The sequence below is a fragment of the Gallus gallus genome, chromosome 3 (assembly GCF_016699485.2).
Source record: "Gallus gallus isolate bGalGal1 chromosome 3, bGalGal1.mat.broiler.GRCg7b, whole genome shotgun sequence".
NCBI lineage: Eukaryota > Metazoa > Chordata > Aves > Galliformes > Phasianidae > Gallus > Gallus gallus.
This window is the reverse complement of record NC_052534.1, coordinates 57748714-57771849: the sequence shown is the minus strand read 5'-3', so window position 1 is coordinate 57771849 and position 23136 is coordinate 57748714. Positions and strand designations below refer to the sequence as shown.

General features: G+C 41.1%; 1 protein-coding gene across 3 annotated transcripts in view; it reads right to left on the bottom strand.

The window, feature by feature from the left end:
• Positions 1 to 12758: 12758 nt before the first annotated feature.
• Positions 12759 to 23136, bottom strand: part of ARHGAP18 (Rho GTPase activating protein 18) — an 84286-nt gene continuing 73908 nt past the window's right edge. For all 3 annotated transcript variants that reach the window (XM_015284131.4, XM_419743.8, XM_040697906.2), the window contains exons 13-15: positions 19363 to 19487; positions 17547 to 17608; positions 12759 to 15082 (exon numbers count right to left, since the gene is read on the bottom strand). In XM_015284131.4, coding sequence (XP_015139617.1) covers positions 14991 to 15082; positions 17547 to 17608; positions 19363 to 19487 — 279 coding nt within the window. In that variant the 3' untranslated portion in view covers positions 12759 to 14990. The remainder of the gene's footprint in view (positions 15083 to 17546; positions 17609 to 19362; positions 19488 to 23136) is intronic.

Genomic DNA, 23136 nt, shown 5'->3' with positions numbered 1-23136 from the left:
TGCTCCCTTACAGTGAGAGAGCTGGCTCAGGAGCCCCACATCACTCCAGCTAAGGACTATGTTTCACTCTGCATTTCATTAGCCAGACTCAGGCCTCCGATACCTTTTTTTATATAAAGGGAAGTGTAAGAAGCATACAAAGCTTTATTGAGTGCTTATTTCTCAGTGTAATGAAAAGGAACCAGCAGAGAAAGATACATTTAAATAGTCCCGCTAATGCATATATTAGCTAAGCCACAGCCTTAAAGATCTTCTTAAAGATCTCAGATCTTCTTAAAGATCTCAGCCACCCAGCACACTGTCCCCATTTGCAGAGAAAGTCATAAAACTGCTGGAGCACTGTGTCAGTACATGATTCTTACAGCAGTGCAAATATGGCTGAGTCACGCTCATCAGTCTCCAGCACAGCACCTCAAAACTGATGCGCAGTTGCAAAGTAACCATAACGAAACTAACGCACTGCCTTCACTCAAAAGGACATTCAGCCTTTTGAGCCTTCCCCATGAACAACAGCCAAACTACAATCCACCTGACAAGGCTAGACACTCCTATCACCCTCACCACAATTCATCCCCAAATACTTGTTAGTATAAATTCAGTTCAGTGGCTTTGCAATTTAAACATCATAGTACCGCTAGCAATGGAAGCCAATATCTAGTTAGGGAAGCCTGTGTGGGTTCAAAAGTATTTAAAAAACCTCATGCTTACTGACTGCTGTAATGAAAGTATGGATTAAGCAGCCATGTTCATTCTTAAAGTTTCAATCTATATTTCAACTACCTAGCTGCCATGAAGGAAAAAAAAAAAGCCATTACCAAAATTAGTAAGACAATATTTTTTGTTAATACCTATAAAATAATTTTAAACTTGTATAGCTTGAGATGAAAGCCTTAAACTAGCAGGCTAATTGGGAACTACTGCCAAGTTTTTAATGCAAACAATTAATAAAACATAGCATTTATGAAATGCTTATCTTTAAATTGCTTTAGGAATTCATTTTTCTATTAATAACCAAAAGTGGTAATCTGGGCTTACTGTGAATAGCATGCCTATGGCAAAGCCATAAAACCCAGGAAATTAAGTCATCCAACACATTAAGCACACCATTCATTTTCAACTGCTTCTCCTTTGCTACTTCTGCCTTCAGCTCCCTACATGCTAATCTCCATCAAAAATTAATAAGTAAGACACTGTTGTGGCTACTAAGATAACATGCTAAATAATTATGTATAGATCTATCAAGAACAGATTTTCCTTTGGCATGCCCAGCAGTTCTGGTGCGCCTTCTTATATACTGGCCCTGAAGAGCAATAGCACTAATAACAGAAGGGATCTAGTGACTGAGAAATAGTTATATACTGCATGGGGTCTCAGTGCTCTGTAGCTCAGGTGTAAAGCACCTGAACAGTATAAGAATTACCACTGCTTTGCAACAGCTATTATTTTTATTTTTTTTTAACGCTTCTATTAAGGATTTTTGGTTGATACTAAATGAGGGAACTGCAAGTTTGTGAGATGACTGTCAGCTGATAATGTTGTAGCACAAACACCAGCAGAGGCTACTCAGCAAGGCTCTTCACTTAGGAAACGAGGGAAAATGGGATTTGAAAATGCTACGCATAGAATTCATTTCCTGGATCTGAGTCCTGGTTTTAGGTTGTTGGTTTGGTCATGGATTATTTTTTTTTTCTTTTTTTGAGACTTTTTTGAATACATACCTATTTTCTTTTCTGAGTACTAGCCTTATTTTTCGTTGTCTTTATATACAAACTAGAGCCCAGCACACAGCATACTAGAATATACCCACAGGAGCAGGTCCAGTATTAGTCACACTTTCACAGCCCGCAGTCTAAAACTTTCAGTTCTGAATTCACCTCAGTTACAACTAGGCTTGCTTAGAGATGCAGGGAAATTTATGTATTAATTCAGTGCATCCTAAGGAAAATATTGAGGCAAAGAACTATCAAAGCCATTAAGCAAGTCACAGTGGTGCATCTACTTTAGCTCTTGCACTGGGGGAGGTGCATCAGAACCCAGGTGCAGGTGGTCAACTGTTTATGTAAAACCAATTACTGCACTCAGCATTCCTCTGCCCAAACCCAGCTGGAGCATAAGGGGTGCCACAGGTCTAGAAAATAAAATGAGCTGCAGTAGCTTAATTCATTTATTTTCTCTGTAAAAGTGTATCACATGGTACTTTTTTTCACTGTCTATGACAACGCTGCAAATCCTGACAACCGATGACAGAACATATGCTTCTGTGATGCACACAACCAGCAGTGAATGGCACATAAAGGTCTCTGCATGGACTATTGGCTGATGGTGATCTCACTCGCCCTCTCCAACCTCTGCTTGAAGAGAGAGTACAAGCAGAGATTTCCATTTTTTTCCTTTCTGGACAGCTACCAACACTACCTGTGGCACACAGTTATCAGTCACACAGTCAGCTTATAGAAATCAATCCTTACGTTACACAGAGATGAAATATGAGATTATATTCCTCACTGTGAGAGGAAACCTGGCAAACATCTCTAAAGACACAGCAAGCCTTCTTATGCTCATACAGTACAGAGTGAAGTTGGTTTAAAAAAAAAAAAAAAGATGAAATCAATGCAATTCAATCCCTCTATTTTCACCATGCTCCTTCCCTCAAAGCAGACATACTTGTCCCCAGCAACAAACAATAACTTATTTAGCAGAGGTGTGCTCTTTGTTTTTTCACAGCACTTCAGACATGTACAGTCAGTCTATCTCTTGTTCTAATTCTTCTGCCATTTCAGACTAATAGAATAAATATTCATTACCCACTGCCTTGTCATGAAGCCTATTAAACAGCACTGAAAGGACGAATGCATGGAAGAGTCAACTATTGTAGCAACATACATAATGTTATTTTCTTCATGGGTCAGAGGACTCATAGGAACTGATGACTTTTCTAATTGTGATATCCCTTACAACAGAAGTCAGCTTTCATCATGTTAAAATGATTCCTTGTGCTCTGCGCATTGAGACATTTTATTTCTTCCTCAGTTTCTGACTTTCTAGTTCCCCATTGCTCCCTTTGCCCCTACCCCAACTATATCTGCCATGCTGCCCACAAATGCAGCCTATGCAAGCTGATAAGATAGCTATTGTCCCTTCACAGGGATCACAATATTAGAGGAAACACTGTAGAATTACAAAATCAGAAACAGCAAACAAATTTGAGGTAATTCACCATAAACAAGACTCTAGCCAGCAGCAACCATTTTATTAATGCGTTTCTAAAAGGCCCCCTTGAAGTTCACTATCAGATGCTTTACTCACTCCCTCCACTTTAAAAGGTTATTAAACAAACAAACAAAACACCAGCTGACAAGTAATCACTGTATGTACAATACACCTTAAGCTTGTGTCAGGGTGCACCAAAAGGCAGACTAGCACAGGGCTATGAAACCAGGCTTCTTACTCAGCCACCATATTTCTCCTTCCCCCAACAGCTATTGCTAGATTCATTATTAATACAAAAACAAACACATTACTTGGCCCTTTCAGAAGAAGGAGGAAGCTTACCTTATGTATGACGCAGAGAATATCAGCATCATCTGGATGCCTTTCTCAAGGATGGAGCAAGGAAATAGGTAGAGCTAACACTACTACAAGAACCTTGACACGAAGCAAAGGCTTTAACAAACAAAGCTGAACTGTAGCTTCACTTCTGCCCCTCCCTCACTTACCCAGGTGCTCAGAACCAGGTTATTGCCTCCAGCTGTGTGCCTCAGTACTACCAGCATGGGGGGGGGGGGGGGGGGGGAGAGAGAGAGAAGGACAAAGGCGCCTGCATCCAGCCTGCCTCCTAGAGCAGCTGTAGCAGTATCACCACTGGCACATTCCTGTTCTTTCACTGGGGCCTTGAGGCCCTAGGTGGGTCACCCAGGCTGCTGGCCTAGAATGCTCATCTCCTTGGTTAGGAGTGGGGAATGGATAAAGATGATAGGGGAATGGTTTCCCTTTCTGGGTGGGTTAACTCACTTCATTACCTCAAAATATGGAGGCAATTCCTCTTTCAGAACTAAAATGATAAACATGTTTGCTATTTCACCTTCCCTGTAACTGAAGGCACACAGTCAAAAGTATCTACACCAGTTTTATGCTTAGAACCAAGATTAGGTAAAGCACTTCATAAGCATCCAGCAATTATGTCTGTCTCAAGGTGCCCAGCTTGGGGCACAGCAATAAGAGCTGCTTTTGAGAACTGCTCTGCTGAAAAGTAAGTCTTGCTCAGGTATGCCATGCTGGGAAACATCAGCCAAGTGCAATCACATTTTGAAAATTCAGGTAGAGTTGCTTGCTATATAACCTGCCAGTAAGGTCCCTGTCTCATTTTCTGCCATACATTTCTGTGTATGTCACTTTGCAGTAATATCATATTAGCTGTTTTTCTCCACAATTCCTGCAAACAGGCTACCAAAATACAGTCAGGAGCCTAGAGGAAGGGCTACTCAAAATCAAATAATAATTCTGGGTGATCTGTGTGCAGAACTGGAAGTCTGGCACAGGGTATTGTAAGTTCCCATTGGCTCATAGCAGGGGGACAAGTCAAACAGCATCAGATATTACAACGTAAAGCTCACTTCTAACCTTAGAAACAGTTATACAATAAGTGAAGAGGTGGAAAAAAGAAATGGATGTGCACAAATGTCATCTGCCTTTTCTTTCCCAGTCTCTGGTTTAATAAGGTATACCTGCAATTCTCAGGTATGCTGTTTTTCCTGCTATTCTGGATAAATCATTATCATCCAGATAGGTTGTCATGTCACTATTCAATTCCTTCCAGTTAGTTTCAGAAAGTATGGACATCACTGGTCCTAGCCTACTTCTCCCAGAACCCTAGACTCTCTCCTTCAGGAGAACGGCTGTTTCAGGGCTACAACCTATTCCTTGTTCTTTAGCCATTGGGGTATACTCCCATTGAGGTCTGTGAAATCAGAAGAAAAACTTTTCCCCAGCTTTCCCAGTTGTTCTCATTACTCTCAAAGCTTTTATCCCAGAAGACTCCTTCTCAACAGAACAAATTACAACAGCCTCAAGCTCCTTTTGAGTCTCCCTGAATAGGCTATCTTGTTCAGCTTGCAGCAAACAAGACCCTTCATCAAGCTGCTGTCACTTCCAGTACTCAGTTCCAACCACATAACAAGTCAGTTCAAATTTGCCTTTGTTTTCTACAACATCACTGCTTTGCTTTTTATATAAATATTCAACTCCAGATTTTGATGGATATTGATTTGTCATTGTTCAGTTTCACTGACTGTTCCCTTCTGCCCATGTTGTAAAACAAGAACAGGGATGCTTACGGTTTCATTCCGGATTACATTTCACGACGTATATCTTTTTTTTTTTTCTTTTTTCTATCTTTTTCTGCTGTACAAAACTGAGAAGTAGTATCACTTCCTACAGAGCTGAGCAAAGAGAACTAGAAACTCACTCCGCCATGCACGTCATTCAAAGTAAACACTTGTGAACTGCAGGATGGGATTGATGCTTGATCAATACTGCTGGATGGCTTGTTCAAAGAGTGACCATTGAAAATATGCTTGTGCATCTGTGTTTGGAAATTGCTTGCCCAGCTAGCTGCCTCCAGTTCCCAAAGATATTTCCAATACAATGTGAATGAAAAGTATTCTCCACATGCCAAATATGGGTGCAAATGACTACAAAGTTTAAATTTCTCATGAATAATTTGTAGCAAATTATGCCAAACTACTGTAAATGCAACAAGGGGTCAAGAAAAAAAGGGCTACATGCTACAAGTTAATTGCTACAAAGAATTATTAACTACCTGCCAACCAGTCTTTCACTACTAGATACGATATTACTCAATGATAGTGTGGGATCATGTTTTTTAGAGGGAAAAAATCAACACACTCAGAACAGTATGCTAACTCCTTACAAAAACCTGGCCCATAAAAGTTAGAACTGACCCTTCTGTTCCTTAATAAATGTCAATGAGACACCAGAGACAATTAGGCTGAATAGTTTTGCTTACTTCACATTTTCTGTTCTTCAGATACAAGACTGGTGAACTTTTTCTGTCTTATCAACGGCATAAAGGTACTCTCTGAGGACAGTTTGAAGGGGAACAGCAACAAACTGTTCCTGGCAGAAAGGACACATGGAAATGCTGTGCTGGGGTAAATTTGCAGGGACTTCTGCTACAGAAAACAACTTTAATAGTGTTTTCCAAACTTGGAATCACATTTCTTTCTGTCTTCTCAAATTTCTTAACATACCTCAGCTAAACCAGTTTTTCTATAATAACCGTAAGTATGGATAAAGATGGATCTCCACACTGAAGACCTGGCTATTGCCATAGCTTTTGAGATTCATGTCTGTACCTGACACTTAGAACTGCCGTTCCCTTGTTCACACATCCCCTTGCCAGAGGGCAGACAGTAGGTGCATTTGTTGGGACCAATTAAACTAAATGAAGCCAAAAGCAGATAAAAGCTGCACTGAAACGTGCTGAGCCAAAGCATTCCTGACACTGTAAATACTTAAAAGTGATACAAAGGGTCAGAGGATAAATAAATCAACAGCTTAAGAAAAGATCATTTGTACCCATGCTATTTCATTCAGAAATGAATGGCGTTTGTGAGAAACAGACACACGAAAAAGAATTTAAGGAAGACTGGGTAATTACAGAGGTTGTTTAACATTTCTAAGCAGGGCTTTGGATGATCATTTATGAGAATGAGAAGACAGAGTATAAGGGTAAGGGACTGTTGGTAGCATGCAGTCAGCGTGAGCCTGAATGTATGGAGCATGAGCAGCTGGGTTACAATTAAAAGATATGCAGAGCTGCCCCCTCTCAGTTCTGCGTGGCACCACTGCCTTCAAGGTCATGAGGACACTGAGACCACAGAAGGCAACAAAAAGCATGGAACGAGGAGAGAGAGAGAAAACAATCATCTGGGAAAGAGCAGGAACTCTTTCTGAACTGGGGGGACAAAGAAAAAAGTAGTAAATTAGGATTCAAACAAGACAAAAAGGGGAAATGTTGCTTTCCATTAGGACTGTTCTTTTGTGGTAATTAATAATCAAACTGTCACAAAGCAGAGGACTGAAGTTGGAGCAAACCCTTGATGAGAATGTCAATGATCCAACAAGCCTCAGCTTCCAAAATGCCACTCTGAGTCACCCCATTTCAGCAGGCAGCCTCAGCAGGGAGGATTTCAGCACAGCAGTGACCCTCCAGAGGCATTCTCTTTTTAAAAAGTGGAGAGAAAGCAGGCATGCTCTTCAGTTTTGCTGGTTTGAGTTCTTCAGAGAGAACAGCAGGAGACCTTGGAGCAAGCCCTTGATAGGGGCAAGGATGGTGCCAAGTGTTTCTGTGCTCTCAGATGTGACCTGAAGGCAAGCTGCTGCAGCGAAGAGATGAGCACCAGCAGTGAAAGTGTGAGTGGTTCAGAACTTTCTCTGGCTGTTCTGAGACAGCCTGCAAGGAGAGAAAAACCTCTGTCTCAAGAGGCATTGTAAATGTTTTGCACAATATTATGCATAGAGATTATGAAATGCTGTTTAGAGAGCACAACTCCTACCTTGGTTTGCTAAAGCACACCTTGACATAAACCGTTGTACAGTTAAGGTGTCAGGGCCTCAGCCACTTTCTTAAATTGAATTCCACAAGAGAATTGCTGTGCTTTTGTGAACTGGGATCTGCTCCAGCAAGGAGCCAACAGAAGCTGGCTGCGAAACTTAAAAGAAAAACATTCTAAAAATAAAGAAAAGCAATCCTACCCACAGGTGGGAATCATCCTTTGAGTAGCACACTACAGGGAAAGTATTAGAGAAGAATAGAAAGGTCTTAGAGCTGCACTGACATGGCTGAAGCAAAATTTACATCTATATACATTTACTATTAAGATAACATTCAAAGAAAAACTGCACAAGGATCTGGACACTCTTGAACTCCCTTTATCATGTACTACATACTATAACCATGCAAAGGAGCAGACCAACAATGCTGACCCTACAAAGTATATAGAAAATGCTAATCATGACAGAAGTCTCAAAACACCTTCTATGATACAGCAGGGAAAAAAAAAAAAGCTTAGAGACAAATAGCAGGAATTCTCTTGGCATCTCAAGACCCTGCTGAGGCTGGGCCAGCCAAGTGTCATCAGCTGCAATGTCCCCAGTCCCTGTCTGAGAAGAGAGGTTGGGATTAGCAGCAGTTTATATGCCATGACAGCTCTGTACCTATCCATGTGCTAGAATCAACAGAGTCCAGCTGAGCAGCCTAAAGTGTTCCTTATCTGAATGGCTAAGTCTTAGTCTATCCAGAGGTGAGAGCTTTCTGCAGCATCCGCATGACTGTCATAGATACAACTGCCTGCCCAGTGGCTTAAATGATGTGTGCATGCACTGCAGGAAGCTCCTGATCCCTGGAGAGAAAAAAAAAATAGATTTAATTTATTTTGTAAGACTGAGGACATCTCAGCAGCACACAGCCTTGTGAGACAAAACATAATAAACAGGCCTGGTATACAGTTCTGCCCTCATCAGCACACCAATATGCTGTTTAGTTGTACTATTTATGCACTAACATATTTTTTTCCAAGGGCTAAACAGATGTTTTTAGAATTTAAACCATGCCATCATTTTAGGTGCCTTGGAGGAAAAATCAGTTCTTTCCTAACCTTACCAATGTTTTAGACTTGCTTAGCAAGTGTTTCTTTATTAAATCAACTTCTCTTATAATCATCCAAGCAGATTTAAGCAATTAGGAGATTCTCTGGAAAAAAAGCTAAGAGCACTTGACTGTAACCATATGTATTTCATAAATATCCTCAAAACATCCACACTGTGGTTGTATAGAAATATTTCTTCTCTACAATTATGTTCAGTTTTCACAATTCCCAACAATAACCTTCAAAGAGAAAAAGGTACCCAATTTAAAAAGAAGGAAAAACAAACAAACAAGTCACACACACCATCTACAGGAGAACCTCCCCTCACTTCAGAATGGCTGGGGACATGAGTATTCTCTGCTTTCAGCTCTTCCTGGAAGAACTCAAGTGAGACAGTCCTGTGTGGGGATAACAGCAACATTTGGTCTACAGAATTGACTGTCTTGTTTTCTCTGCTTGGAAGGAACTGGAATAAACAAGAACCTTCTGAAGGACTCCATTTCATGATTGCACAGTGGCCCTTCGTTGGTTATCTTAACAATACTTTCAACAGTAAGATTTATTTTTTTTAATGCAATAATTCTCTCACGCCTCCTTCTACCATGTAGCCAAGCAGAACTGGGGCAAAATCAGGAGACCAGCCCTGTAGGGATCTTCAAAGTAATAAAAATAAAGGCACTTTGTCTTGGTAGAAAAGGTTGAATAACTGAAAAGGGTTTTGCAATGGTATATTTTCTGGCCAAATTTTTGCAAAGCCATATCCAAACTCATAACCATGTCAGAATTGCCTATTACCTCAGAGCTTAACCCAATGAAAGGAAAATCCTGTTTTGGTTTAAAATGATACATTGAAGGCAGCGGTGCAGATTTTTCCCAGGACTCTAAGACTGCATTAGAATGGTTTCAGAAAGTTGCTGTTATCTCTCTTGTCTCACACCCCCATGAGATACGCCTTATTTCAAAGTCAAGCATTTAAAACAAAAAACATCATCTCAGATGGATGTCAGCTGGCTGCATCCTCCCACCTTACAGTCTACAGAAGCAAAATGGTGTACCGAATATGTATAAGACAGCCGAGAAGTAAAAGAACCTGATTGGAATACTCAGATGGGCAGCTCTCACTTGGTACTTCATGGATGTGTGGCTCCCCACAGTACCGCCTGCTCAGGCTGTGGTCCCTGCTGAAAGAAACTCCCTTTGTTCAGGCTCACCCAGACTCATAAATAAGTTTGGTTTTTGGCAGACTGTGACGGAGGATGAGCATCCAAAATAAGGGCCTGGGAGCTCATTTGCCTTGTAACTTACAGCACACACTGCAGAAGCATACTAGAATATAATTAAGGCAGCTATATTAGATTAGATATTATTTTCAGACAAACCCAAAATCAGAAGGCAGGCTTTCATTCAAGAATCATTTCACAGAAGTGACTGAGCAAGAAACCAGGTCTAGATTGGATGCAGCCCAGGGTTTGGAGCCTGAATCAGATTCTTGAACATTCTGGAGCAACTACATATTCTCCCATTTACTCCGGGTCGTTTGGAGTAAATCAAACATTTGCACATTGATAAATAGCAAGGGATACTCCAGTAACTTGTGTATACTTGTGAAATTCTACTGTGCAAAGCTGTCTGTCCCCACAGTTTCACCAGACAACTGTACACTGAAGTTGTGCATCTCTGAGACATCACCTCTGATGACTTCATGCTCTGGGGACACAGAGAATTCCCATGGGAAAGAACCCAGAGCTGCCTTACCTGCAGGACCTGATCCAGTGACTCAACATACAGGAGCTGAGACAGCTACACCAGAAACCAGGTGTTTTCAAGAGATGTAATGGTAAAACACGATTCTGAAACAGTAAATTTATCAGTCTTTGGCTATCAGCATGAATTAATGCTACTTACTGGTCTTAGGGTGACACAGGAAGAATGAAGAATCCTTTCAATTGTCCCAGAAGCGAGCAAATGGAGAGCAGTAACATCCGTGGAGACTTTGAACTAGCACCTATGTAACAGAATGGAAAGTTGCATTCCTATTACCGCTTAACACCTGTACATACGTGAACTCCGCCATTTGATACTAGCCAATTTTAGGTCTGATCTCTGTCCAGGATAAAGGTGACTCCCAACAGACCTATGAGAGGAGGGTACAGGTGTACTGCTGCCCACCCCGCAGGTAGCTCAGCAGGGAGGGTGCTCACTGAGTTGCTGAACCCAACAGGGGAGGAAGGGGGATCAACTGTGCTAACTGGAAGTTAGGAACAAGCTACATCACAACAACCAGCCCCGTATCTGCTCCAGTGCCCACATAAAGGCAGAATTTACGCTGTCACCCTTCCCTTGATCAAAGGGCTTGTTCTGCCTCTGTCTTCCTTCCAGTCGCCTCATTTTATGAAACTCGTAGAAATTTAATTATTTTTGAGATGTTCTCTCCCCCTCCTCCATCTGCCAAGAATGATTGAAGTCTGCCAGCGGATCCAGAAGTAATTAGGGGAAGACACACACTGGCAGTGAGATTACCCCAGACACTTTCCTTTGGAAATCAGGCTAAAACTCACAGTATTATATTTATTAAAACTGTCCCCTGAAGTCAGATTTATGATAGCTGAAGTTCCGTTACTGGTGATATGGCAGATTTTTGGAGGATTATATTTGGTTTCTACAAATCAGATTGATTTCACCCCTTCAGCCGCAGGCAAGCCATCTAGGAACAGTTCTCCCATCTGCTAAATGGAGATGAGAAGTGCTTACCTGCCTCTTTGTGTGCAAACAGGAACAGTGGTTTGAAGATCCTGCAAGCATTGCCTTAGTAAAAAGTAATCATTGTAAACGTTGCTGTAAAATTAGTGCATACGCACTGTTTTCTTCTTGAATGGCTGCAACGCTTCAGAAATAGAAGTGCTACAGAGATTCAATCCTTATATATACTGAGGTGCATTAGAGGAAATCACTCACTTAGCAAATCTTTCACCGAGATTGCTTTTCTGCTGCAAATTAACTCTTAATGCTTAGTATTTTGTTAAACAGCTTCAGTAACTTTAGGAAGAATATTTGACAAAAAAAAGTAATGGATTGCAAAAAGTTTTAGGCAGGACTTCCTAAAGCATTTCCTCCACAGTGGGCGCATCTCCTCAGGCCCTGAGTTCAGAGCAGCCTCACGGGAGGCTGTGCCAGTGCTTAACATGGGACTGCTGAGGTGGAAAGGGACCCGTGTGCCTATCTGCTCCAACCCCTGCCCAAGCAGGGACACCCAGAGCAGGGTGCTCAGCATCACGTCCGGGTGGCTTCTGAAGATGTTCAAGGAGGAGACTCCACAGCCTGTGGTCAACCTGGGCCCATGCTCCCATCACCCACATGGCACAGTGGTGCTGGCTGATGGTCAGAGCACACACCCAGACCCACTCATCTCCCCACTCTGTGCGTGAAATCCTCCCTGCTGGCCTGCAGCCGAGGGCCCCACCACGTGCCCTCCTGCAAGCTGCTCACAGAGGGCGAAGGTGCGGTGGAAGATGGCGCCCTCCCTGCACTCTCCCGTGGGAGGGGAATGTGAGGACCCTGGGTGAGAGCGGCGGAGGGGGCGAAAGGAGGGGGCACGAACCCCCGGGAGTTGGGAAAGGGACGGGCAGTAGGGGCCACCTCTACACCTAACATTCAGACAAAAGGGTCTGAAACGCCACCCAGAGCAGGGAACGCGCTTCGCAACCGCTCTCGCAAAACAACGCCTGCCCCGCACAGCCGCGTACGCTCCACCTCCGCCCGCAAGGGGGCGCCATAGCACCGCGGCCGGGCGCGTTCCCTGCGGCCGTCCGTAGGCGGGGCGGGGCGGGGCGGGGCGGGGCGGTGGCCTCAGCGAGGGGCGGCGTTGCTGCCGCCTCGGGTGTGCGCTGAGCAGCAGCCCTCCTGCGGTCAGGCTGCAAGACAGCGTAACCGAGCGTTCCGCTTAGCAACGCCTCTTTCCACGCACAAAACAACGAACCACCCGCAAAGACGCACGGTGTGAAATGAAAAGAACCATCCCCACTCGGTGTCTGGTATCAGCGTTTTACACGCACAGCAAACTCTCGCATAATAACTCAAAGGAGAAGAGCGTTCAGAAAAAAAAAAAAATAACATTTAATTATAAAAGAGCCTTTTAAATTAAAAAAAAAAAATAGGTAATGGCACTAAACCAGAAACGAAGTTATTTAAAAGATCGTAGCCAGCAGGTGGTTGTAACGTTACGCCAGAGCCGTACAGCTGTTCCCATCCTCAGCACTTTGCTCCTGATTCCAACATCACCTGGCGTCCCGGTCGCGAGCGGTCGCTTACAGAACTACGCGTACTACAACACACATCATTGCTGCGTTACATGACAAAAACACCTTCTACGCCTTACGTTAGATTCATAAATAGTTTGCCTAAGCGCCGCTCTGGCTTTCTACTCTATCCCTTAAAGAACAGCAAGCGAGTTTTGTTCTATCGACAAAGCGATTTGTCTCGTGGGCAGTGCCGCCGTGGCACAGTGCAACACCACGGGGGTACCCACAGAGACAGAGCATTGGGAGCAGAGCTGCTACAGCAGTCTCCGATTGCCTTCATCCTGCTCTGGAGAATCCTTCACTGCATCCTCTCCGAGACTTCTTACAAACAATAAATACTTACATCTCTCAAATTGTTCATACACTGCAGATAACTAATCAGAAGGTGCCGAAATTTTTTTCCATGACCTGTCAGAATTCTACTTCACTGCTTGTGTATAAAACAGAGTTCCAGTGGTTTCTTGGGGAATAACACAGCCAGGGCCGGTATCCAAAGCTCAGCAGAAAGGCCCCTGATTCCTTTAATCAGCTTTGATCAAGTAAAACAACAACAACAACAAAAAAAAAATCAGATGCAGTTCTTGATTGTATATAGATATTCCCTATGAGGTCAATGTAATTCTGTGTGCATTGGAAGAAAACGCTTAGTTCCAAGCATATCATTTCACAGTAGTTATACTTCAGGCGGTCAGCACGCAGGTATGTGCTACAGCAGGGCTGAACTAGTTTACAAATAACTGTGAAGTGGTACACAGGTTTGTGAGCCCAAGGCATTGCTATGGGACTGGGTTCCGAAGCCACAGTCACAGCTTTTTGTGCCGCAGTGAGCCACGTCAGTCTGCAATTTGGTATCAGTGGATTCCACAGGGAGCATTCAGTCCTTCCTTCCCCACCAAGAGGAGAATTTGCACTAGCTCACCATTGGACTACTAATTTTCTAGTGGTTTAGACAGCATCTATCAGGGAAGGCAGAAGTTGATTCTAGCCTCATCCAGGATAGACCAGATGTAAAGCTGGTGGTAGGTAATACCTACGTACACTCCACAGCAGACCTTTACCCTGATTTTGGGTGAAAGGTTTGGTGGTTTGCTACTGTGAAACTGAGCCTACAGTCTCTCTCCACAGTTATTTTATTCATCCTGAAAGTCTTTATTGTGCTCATAATTGGCAGATTTTGGCAGTTCATAAAATGCTCTGCAATCTATCCAGATGTCCAAAAAACCTGAAATCAACGTTTGCAACATATCCGAGTATCACTGCTGAAAAACTCAGACATCTTTCTAGTGGTGACAATATTCCAGAAAGGACACTGCCAAGAGTGGTGAGCTTTAAAAATGACTCACTGTGTTATACTGTCCTACTTTAAAAAAAATAATAATAATATCAAGAATACAATCAACCATAATAAGAATAAAAACATTAAAAAGATCTAGCAAAAAGATGCATAGAAAGCATTTTCACAGTTGTTTTTAAATAGCTTCTATCAAAGTTTACCTAGAAAGTGAAAAAAATTAGGACTGCCAAAGACAAAATATATATTGTACTGCAGTTTTGTCCTGTGAATTTCACACTTGAGAAATGGTTTTAGGTATTTTTAATACTGTACCATTCAGAAGTGCTGATTAGGATTTGGTTCTCCAGTGTCCTACCACTGCAAAAACCTATACGAACACACACCTCAATGCAAACAGATTTTAGATCTCTAATATAAAGAGGTTAAACATCTGTTTGAAACCAGACCTACCAGATGGGAGTATCATCAAGGGAGATTAGTGCCATTAAAATGTTTAACTGACTTATTCTCGTATCAAATGAGTGGGAAAAGTTCTTTCTGGTATCTTGCTGTAAGTAAAAGTGAAAATTTGCTAGTAATCACTGTTGGGTTTCCATTGCCTTTTTTCTTTTTAACTAGGTAAGTTTCTATTAATATGCATAATACAGTTGAATGTTCAAAGAACACACTACCACTTTGAAAAATTCAGCATTACAAAGTAAGTCCATGGTTTGTTCTTTCGCCATTTGCTTAGCTCTGCTTAGATTTTATAACCCACTCGGCATTTGGGTTGAGCTGGTACAGGTCCTTCATGTAGGTATCATCATCAAGGCAGCGTTCCCCTTTAAAAAAAAAGAAAAGAAAAAAGAAAGAGGTTATGTGGCTACATCAGTAAAGAAAAAAAAAATAAAAAGAAATTCTTTTCAAAGTTTCTGGTTTATTCCATTTAGGTTTTCAAGCTACTTCTGTGGTATTTAACAATGGACAACATAGCTAAAGCCTAAGAGTGTTTTTAACCTTCTCATCCATCTTGGAGAGAAAGGGATGCAGGGGTGAAGCTGTCAGGGAAGCTGTGGGAGGTTCCAACTCTGTGGCACTGGGTCAGATTCTTCACACAGATTGTTTGCATGGAAGCTCCATTCTCTGAAAGTTTAATAAAGGAAAACGGGGCGCTGGTTGTCTTGTGGTTAATTCAAAATTCCATTGAAGCCCATTAACATTTCTTTCTTTTCTGAAATGGAAAGTTTGAGCAGGGTTTGTCCTTGCTAAGAAGGTATTACTCCTCACCCTGCTTCTCCTGGTTAACACTTCTGCATAGCACTTCTAATGGTTACTGTCACAAGAGAGAAAAGTAGTACAATGTTTTCAGTGCATTACAAGCAACTCATTTATGTCTAGTAGCTATGATGAAAATCACATGCTGTTCCATCAAGATCAGCTTTCTCCTCCCATTTCCCCACGGGCTTTTGCATTTGCAGCTATGCACTACAGCCCCTCTCCTGCTCCACCGTACAAGTGATTGAGGTAGATGACTGGTAGCTTCTTTAACCTGCCAACCAGATGTTTCTGGAAATACATTCTCCTAAATCAGAAGGCAAGCAGAGGTGTTACCCTGCAGCAGGGTCAGCCTGCCAGCTGTCTTGACACCCTGTTTAAAGCAGGCAAGCAAATGAGATTGTCTGCTCAAATAGGCTCTTCCTGATACACTTCTGTCCCTTCCCCATGCCAGGTGGCAGCTTGTCCTCTCTCAGGCATTTTTATCCCAACCTGTGTGCCATGTACCACCCACACTCCTGGACAAGCCCCTCAGTGACAGCACAGGAAGAAATAAGTCGTGAATGCCCCACCCCTGGATTCGTTCAAGGCCACATTAGATGGGGCCCTAGGCAGCCTGATGGAGTGGGTGGGAGCCCTGCTTATGGCATGGAGCTGGAACTGGATGATCTTTAAGGTCCCTTCCAACTCAAACCATTCTGAAATGCTATGACTTCTGTATCCAATCCTGCTCATGAAGCAATAGCAGAAGTCCTGTTCAGTGCCATGAAGCCCCACAGTGCACTGGGCACACAAAAATGTCTGGAGACTTCAGCAGCTCCATCTGTTAAGGACATCAGCATCGCTCATATTACAACTGTGTGCATAAGCATATGAGTACATTATGAGCCTGTCAGGTTGTCTCCCTTTTGGGCTCCTTGTACATCAGCCATATCTGGAAGAAAGGAACTGCAAAGATTTGGAAAGCTGGTCTATGTTAACCTGTATAGCAGGTAAATGTCAGGGAGTTCCTCTTGTCTCAGCTGAGAGAATGCATATATAATGGATATGCAAGAGAAAGATAATATACTGATCTGGAATCCAGATATCTTTTTTTTGTGGGGGGGGGGGGGGGGGGGGGGGGGGATTGCTTTCAAAGCTACTAAGAGCACAAAACCTATCTCCTGCAGGGAAAATATGAAAGTGTTATTTTTAACTTACATTAAATTTTTCAGTTTAGATATAAAAAAATTAAATTGAAGTAGTGATTAGGTTACAAGGAATAATGATAAAAATAGCAACTATATGAAGTATTTAAATTTGCAGTACAGACATACGACATATTCATGGAATTTTATAGTTTCAAATAAAGTTTAATACACCATGGTTAATAAGGAAAAAGTGAATGTAAGATGTAAGTTCAATACAATGCTGTCTTCTAGGTTTTGGGGTGTGTCAGTTTTATGGGTTTCTTTGCTCAGCATATGAAAAATAATGGGAACTGATTCCTAACACAAAAATACTTTTGTATTTATCAAAGGAAATTTCTGAACTGCTTTCAGTGTTAGCCTTTGGCCTTCACCTTGCTGGTTTGCTATTTGCTTTAATCAGTGGTTACGCAGAGCAGGAAAGACTAACTGTTTGAAAATTTCATTACTTGGTCATTTTTCTTTTTTAATGGTCATTTTCTCATTGGAGACTGCAAGCAACACTCCAATGAAGAGCACGAAGGGCTGTAAGTTCACTTATTATGTCTCAGTACAAAGAGATGTAGAAGACGAACTTCAAGCACCTTCCAGTCCAATCTTTCTATGCTTCTTTATTGTATATATGTATCAGGAACATCTGTAACAGTAGTCTTCCTCCACTAGAAGAGATAATAATGTACTACTAATACGATGATTACACCACCTTCTCTGCTTCCTTCTCCCCAAGGTTAACTCTCCGCTTTAGTGTCAGGATGTGAATAAATGCAGTCACACAGTAAATCCACGGATTAAGTGTTGAACAGTCTTATTCTAGCAAAAGAAGTTGTACAGAAGCCATTCTTACCAATATTTCCTCCTATTTCATAAAGGAAGACCTCTTCTTTCTTGAGTGTTTGGACATTTCCACTGCCAGGAACAAAAAGCACAGATTAACTGTATTGCAAAAGAGCTTGTACACTGGCAAAGAATCTGTACACCAAAAACTGAGACATTTCTGGTAGAAGTTCTGCTTATTAAGATCAGCAGTGCAGCAGTTGTAAACCCTTTGTATATATACTCATTTACTGATAAAGTAAGTGAACAAGAACACCCTTGCATGCTAGTGCAAACAGTCCTGCAAGTGAGCAATAAACTACAGAAAAGGTATAAATAAGATACATAGGTCGCTCCAAAAGTAATATCTCCTATGTATAATACCTCCTATGTATTTCCAGGGAAACTACAACAGATAAAAAAGAACACAATAACACTATTTGATAGAACAAACTCTCAGCAAGTAGACACTATTTTTCAATGTCATCACCATGATTAGCTATACACTTTTGCCAGCGATGAACAAGAACCTGCATACCACGCTTGTAACAATGTGCACTAGTGCAGGTGACCCACTGTCACTGTTGCTATTACTGAAACACACCACCTACTGCCTCACTGTGTCCATGTTACACCATTTGGACTCCATAAACATTCAGCAAGTGTAGATGAATGTCAATGGGTGCCATTTTTTCTGCATGGAGGAATTCAATTCCACATCTTTGCTTCATGTGCACTTCCATGTCAGACACCATTCTGTCAGACTGTCCCTCTGCTGCCATCTGTCACATGGCATCAACATGTAACGGAATATTGGCGGGAAGGTTCAACCTCTACTGCCACACCACCAACTCTCATGTCATGAGCCAACATAATAAAAGAGGAGGCATTACTTTTGGAGCAGCCCTCATCGATGTGAAGAATCTGTGGTTTTTAGAAAAGCATTCCATTGTTATTAGCAAGTAGCCTGATATTTACCCTCTAATTTTTCTTTCACTGCTGCTGCAAAAATAAGTATTCCCCTCACACACTTCATATGTCTGAAAAAGCCAAGCGGTTGGGTAGGGAAACCACATTCTTGTTGGTTTTAATTTTGCTGCAACTAAAAGAAGTGAAAAAACATACAGAGGAGGAATAAAGTCCCCAAATTACATATAGACTTTATTTTTCTCACTATTCATTCTAATAATATACGCCACGGTGCAGCCAAAAAAAAAAAAAAACTTTCTATCAAAAATATAAGCCCCTGAAAACAGCTCTTAAGAAAAACTGGCTTCTTGATTTCACCCAGAGCACTATGTTACAGCTTTAGCATGAACAGCTATATATGATTCGGGGGTTTTTTTTGCTAAATCTATTCTGATTTCTTACTTTGCTCATGTATATATAAAATAAATGTAAAATCTTTACTAAAACCTCTTCATTTCTCAATGGATTCGGATAACTAAAACTTTCCTTTTAAAACACTGCACGAGCAATATTTTCAGATATCTGTACTATTGTTATATGTTAATGCTATTTTTACATAATGTTTTCTCTTTTCATCATCTCCTTCTTCCTCAGACTTGTTTTCTTGGAGATCCCTTCTTCTTCCAAGAACATCACAAAAGTATTCTTGACCCATCAGACTAAAGAGCGGATCAGTTTTTACTAACAGTTTTTGTGCATTCCTGAAGGCTTCATGAGCTTTAGAGGTATTAGAAACATGAGATTAATAATTCCTCAAGCGTATATTCTAATGGGCTAAATTTACCCCAAAGTTCACAAACTCACTTTGATTCAAACTGTTTTTAAACTTTTTTTTTCTTGATAGAATACACGTTAATAAAACAAAAATGTATTTGTACCTTTTCTCACTGAGAAATCTGGCTACTATATCACTGGCTTTCAGGTCTTCTGTCAGCTGTATTGCCATGGAAACTTTAGAAAGATGAGGCGCTTGCACCCGTATCACTCCCTGAGGAACATCAGCCTGCAAAGCAATAACGGTGTTGGAACAAAGCTGTGAGCAGCTGGCTTTGATGAGTTACTCAAAATACAGTACAGAATAAGTAACAGTACAGTGCTCTGTAAGTGCACTTTACCACTTTCTACTACACTTCGCTGCAGAAATACGGTAACTACAGAGAAATTCATAAAATTGCACAGGGCCTTCAAATCTCTTTTTACCTACATAAAGAACTTTAGAACAAAAGAATAGTAGTGCTTAATTATTTTTCTGAGATGTTAGAAATAACAGCTACTGCTATATTAAGAACATACTCAGGTATGACAAAAAGCATATGAGACTGACACAGAAAAGACAGAAAGACTTGCTGTAGGCATGAAAGCCAAACAGTTCCTTCATTCCATGCCCTCCTGAAACTTCCAGAAGAAACCTTTCCACTTTCACTTAAACTGAATTTCATGCCAAAAGAAAAAAAAAAAAAAAAAAAGATAACACAAAGTATTGATAGTTCATTCTACTTCAAGTGATCCCTATTTTCAGGAAATATTGCCTATTGAAGCAGATATTCACTAGAAGAGCTTTCTGTCCCTATTTTTTATTCTCCAGAATATACCCAGCAAGTCAACCTATATAACTGATTTGTATGCTATTTCAACCCCAAAATCCTTGAAGACAAACATCAACCATATCACTTATAGAGAAGGAGGGCTCCACAGGATCGTTTTTCTGTTCAACTCATACATAGAATCATGGAATCCTCAGTGTTGGAAGGGACCTTTAAAGGTCATCTAGTCCAACTCTCCTGCAATGAACAGGGACACCCACAACTCAATCATACTGCTCAGAGCCCCTCCAGCCTGACCTTGAATGTTTCCAAGGATGGGGCATCAATCACCTCTCTGAGCAACCTGTTCCAATACCTCACCACCCTTATTGTAAATACATCTTCTCAATATCCCATCTAAATATCTCCCCTTTTAGTTTGAAACCATTTCCCCCTGTCCTGTCGCCACATACCCTGCTAAAAAGCCTATCCCCCTTCTTTCTTATAATCCCCAAAAGGCTGCTATCTGGTCACCTCAGAGCTGACTCTACTCGAGGCTGAACAGCTCCAGCTCTCTCAGCCTGACATGACATTTGAAGATAGAGATGCCACAACTTATTTGTGAATAAGTTCCAAATTTCTGTTCACGAAAATGTTAAAGCAATTTTTCCATTCATCTTACATTACCCAAGTGAACTCATTTTGATAGAAAAGGAAATGTAAAAATATCAGTGGTCAAAGTTTATTATGACAGTTCATTCTCTTCTTTTTTCCCACTGTTTAGTGCAATTGAAAGGCTGTTCTTCCATAATCAATGAACAAATCTGGGCACCTAGGAATCTAGAGTATCTTCTCTGAAACCATCTGAGTTAAACTAATAGAGAACAAGTTTTAATTTGTTCTGAATCAGAAGTATGATTATAAGCTAAAGGCTTATAATATATATAAGTGACACGCTACAGTTAGTAATTTTAACCAAGCAAGCCTTCTACATCGAGTCCTTCTATTTACTGATTTTTAAAATAACACGCATAATAACTACTTATTCTTAAAGCATTAGGAATCACCAAATTGAGAATTTGCTTCACAGTAATCATACAATCAAAGATTCATAAGGCTGCAAAGGATCTCAAAAAGCAATTCCCTATATCTATCTCTAAATTTGCCCAATCTATTCTTTAAGGCCTTCACTCATGCAAATAATGGCTGTAGCTACTGGATAGAAAACTAACTCCTGTTTAAACACCTTGTTTTCCTTCTTCCAGACTGTTGGGATCATGCTACCTAGCAAAAGGATGTGAAACTTCTAAAGATGAAAAGGCTATTTACAGTTGTCCCTAAGTGGTCTTTTATCAAATTCACTGTAAATTTGTTTCATTTTAGTATACAATTCTGTGTTATTTTGTTTCAGTTGATTTTAATGAAGTCATCTTCTTCAACTTCAGTAGACTAACAGTCCTTTTCTTTGTACAGCAGTCATTTAATAAATGACTTAAAAAGCTGCCTGCCTTGAGTGTATGAGAGAAGAATGAGAAATGTCCACCGAACAGCAGCATTACAGTCAGAAATCAAACAGAGTAATTACTCTGTTTATTTAAACAGCATCATTATTAGCTCAGCTAATGAACATATTTTGCCACTTTCACTACCTACATTTATTCATTCTCAGCTGCACAGTATGTTCATGGTGCCCAACTACATAAGAACAGATAATGAACATCATCTAGTCCATTCACTATACAAGTTGGTGGGACAGAAAAAGTGACCATAAATCATCTAGAAGCAGGCTCACAGAAGGAACTGTTCTCTGCATGGCACAATTCAAAACATTCAAGTTAGGGCTTTTGATAGACACTTGATCTATGTTTCACAAAAGAGCTGCAGGTACTTGGCTGTAGGATCTGCAGTGGGTCTCTTGCTGATTACTTTGCATGACATGTTTGGATATTCATCAGGCTAGACAAAGAGAGGGATGAAGCAACTGCACAGTATTTTCAGTAGTGACTCAGATGATGAATTTATACTTACAAATGTGCAAATGATACCAACCAAGGAAGAAGCACAGGATTATGAAGAACAAGACTGGAGTTCAAAATGAACTTGCTAAGTGAGAGACAAAGCCTGAAAGATTTGGCATGCAGCTGTTCTTTTTAAACTGCATGTAGTGCACCTCACTTGGGACAATCAACTGTACAGCTGTATTAGACAAGCCCAGTAGCATTGCACTTTGCCACCAACATGGCTGCTCCTTTATTTTGGAACAATTTCAAAATATAGAGGAATGCAGTGACAGGTGGTACCTATTAGCTATTGGATAAATTTGCAGTCACAAGGGCATCTTTCTTTGCCTGGCTAGAGCACTGTGCATACCCATCACAGCATAAAGACTTACTCCCTAACACAAACTTGGGCCATAGAATTGTATGCTTAGTTGCCCCCAAAAGCTACCAGCCTTCATAAACCCCACTAACCACTTTCAGCACTGTACAAAAATTTTGCCCCAAATCTGCTCCCCTTGCACAGTAAATGCTGTTCTACCTCAGTCTTAAAATGGGGAGAGAGATTGATAGAAAGGTCTCATGAGATATAAGATTTATGCAGATCACCAAATGAGCTGACTGCCATGGAAAATGTTGAGATATTTCTGAAGATTATGAAAGTGACTCAAGCTCTGGCTATCTCTGTTTAACTATGTGGGGTGCCACAGCATGCATAATGTTCACTTAGGTTTTATTCAGCTGCAAGCAAGATAATTAACTCTTTAGTCCAGGAACTGCACAATTAAATCATCTCAATTTCAAGCTAAGGCAGTACAAACTGATAATTGAGAGGGGATGGGGGGGGGGGGGGGGGGGCGGGGAGAAAGCTTTTTTCTTAAAGAATTGAAAGAATTGAGGTAATTTCAGCCACACAGAAAAATGTATAAATGTAATTTACAACGAAGCCATACCATATCTGGGAACATGGTTTTAGGAGTACTGTGTTCCCAGGCACCCTAATTATGGAATGCTTTGGATAGGAGTGAAAAATGTGTGAAAAATTCTATTTAATTTTGCAGGGAATCCCCAGAGATTTCTGGGACTTAAAGAAAATTATTTGATAGCAACCTTCCATTTATGCTTAGGTAAG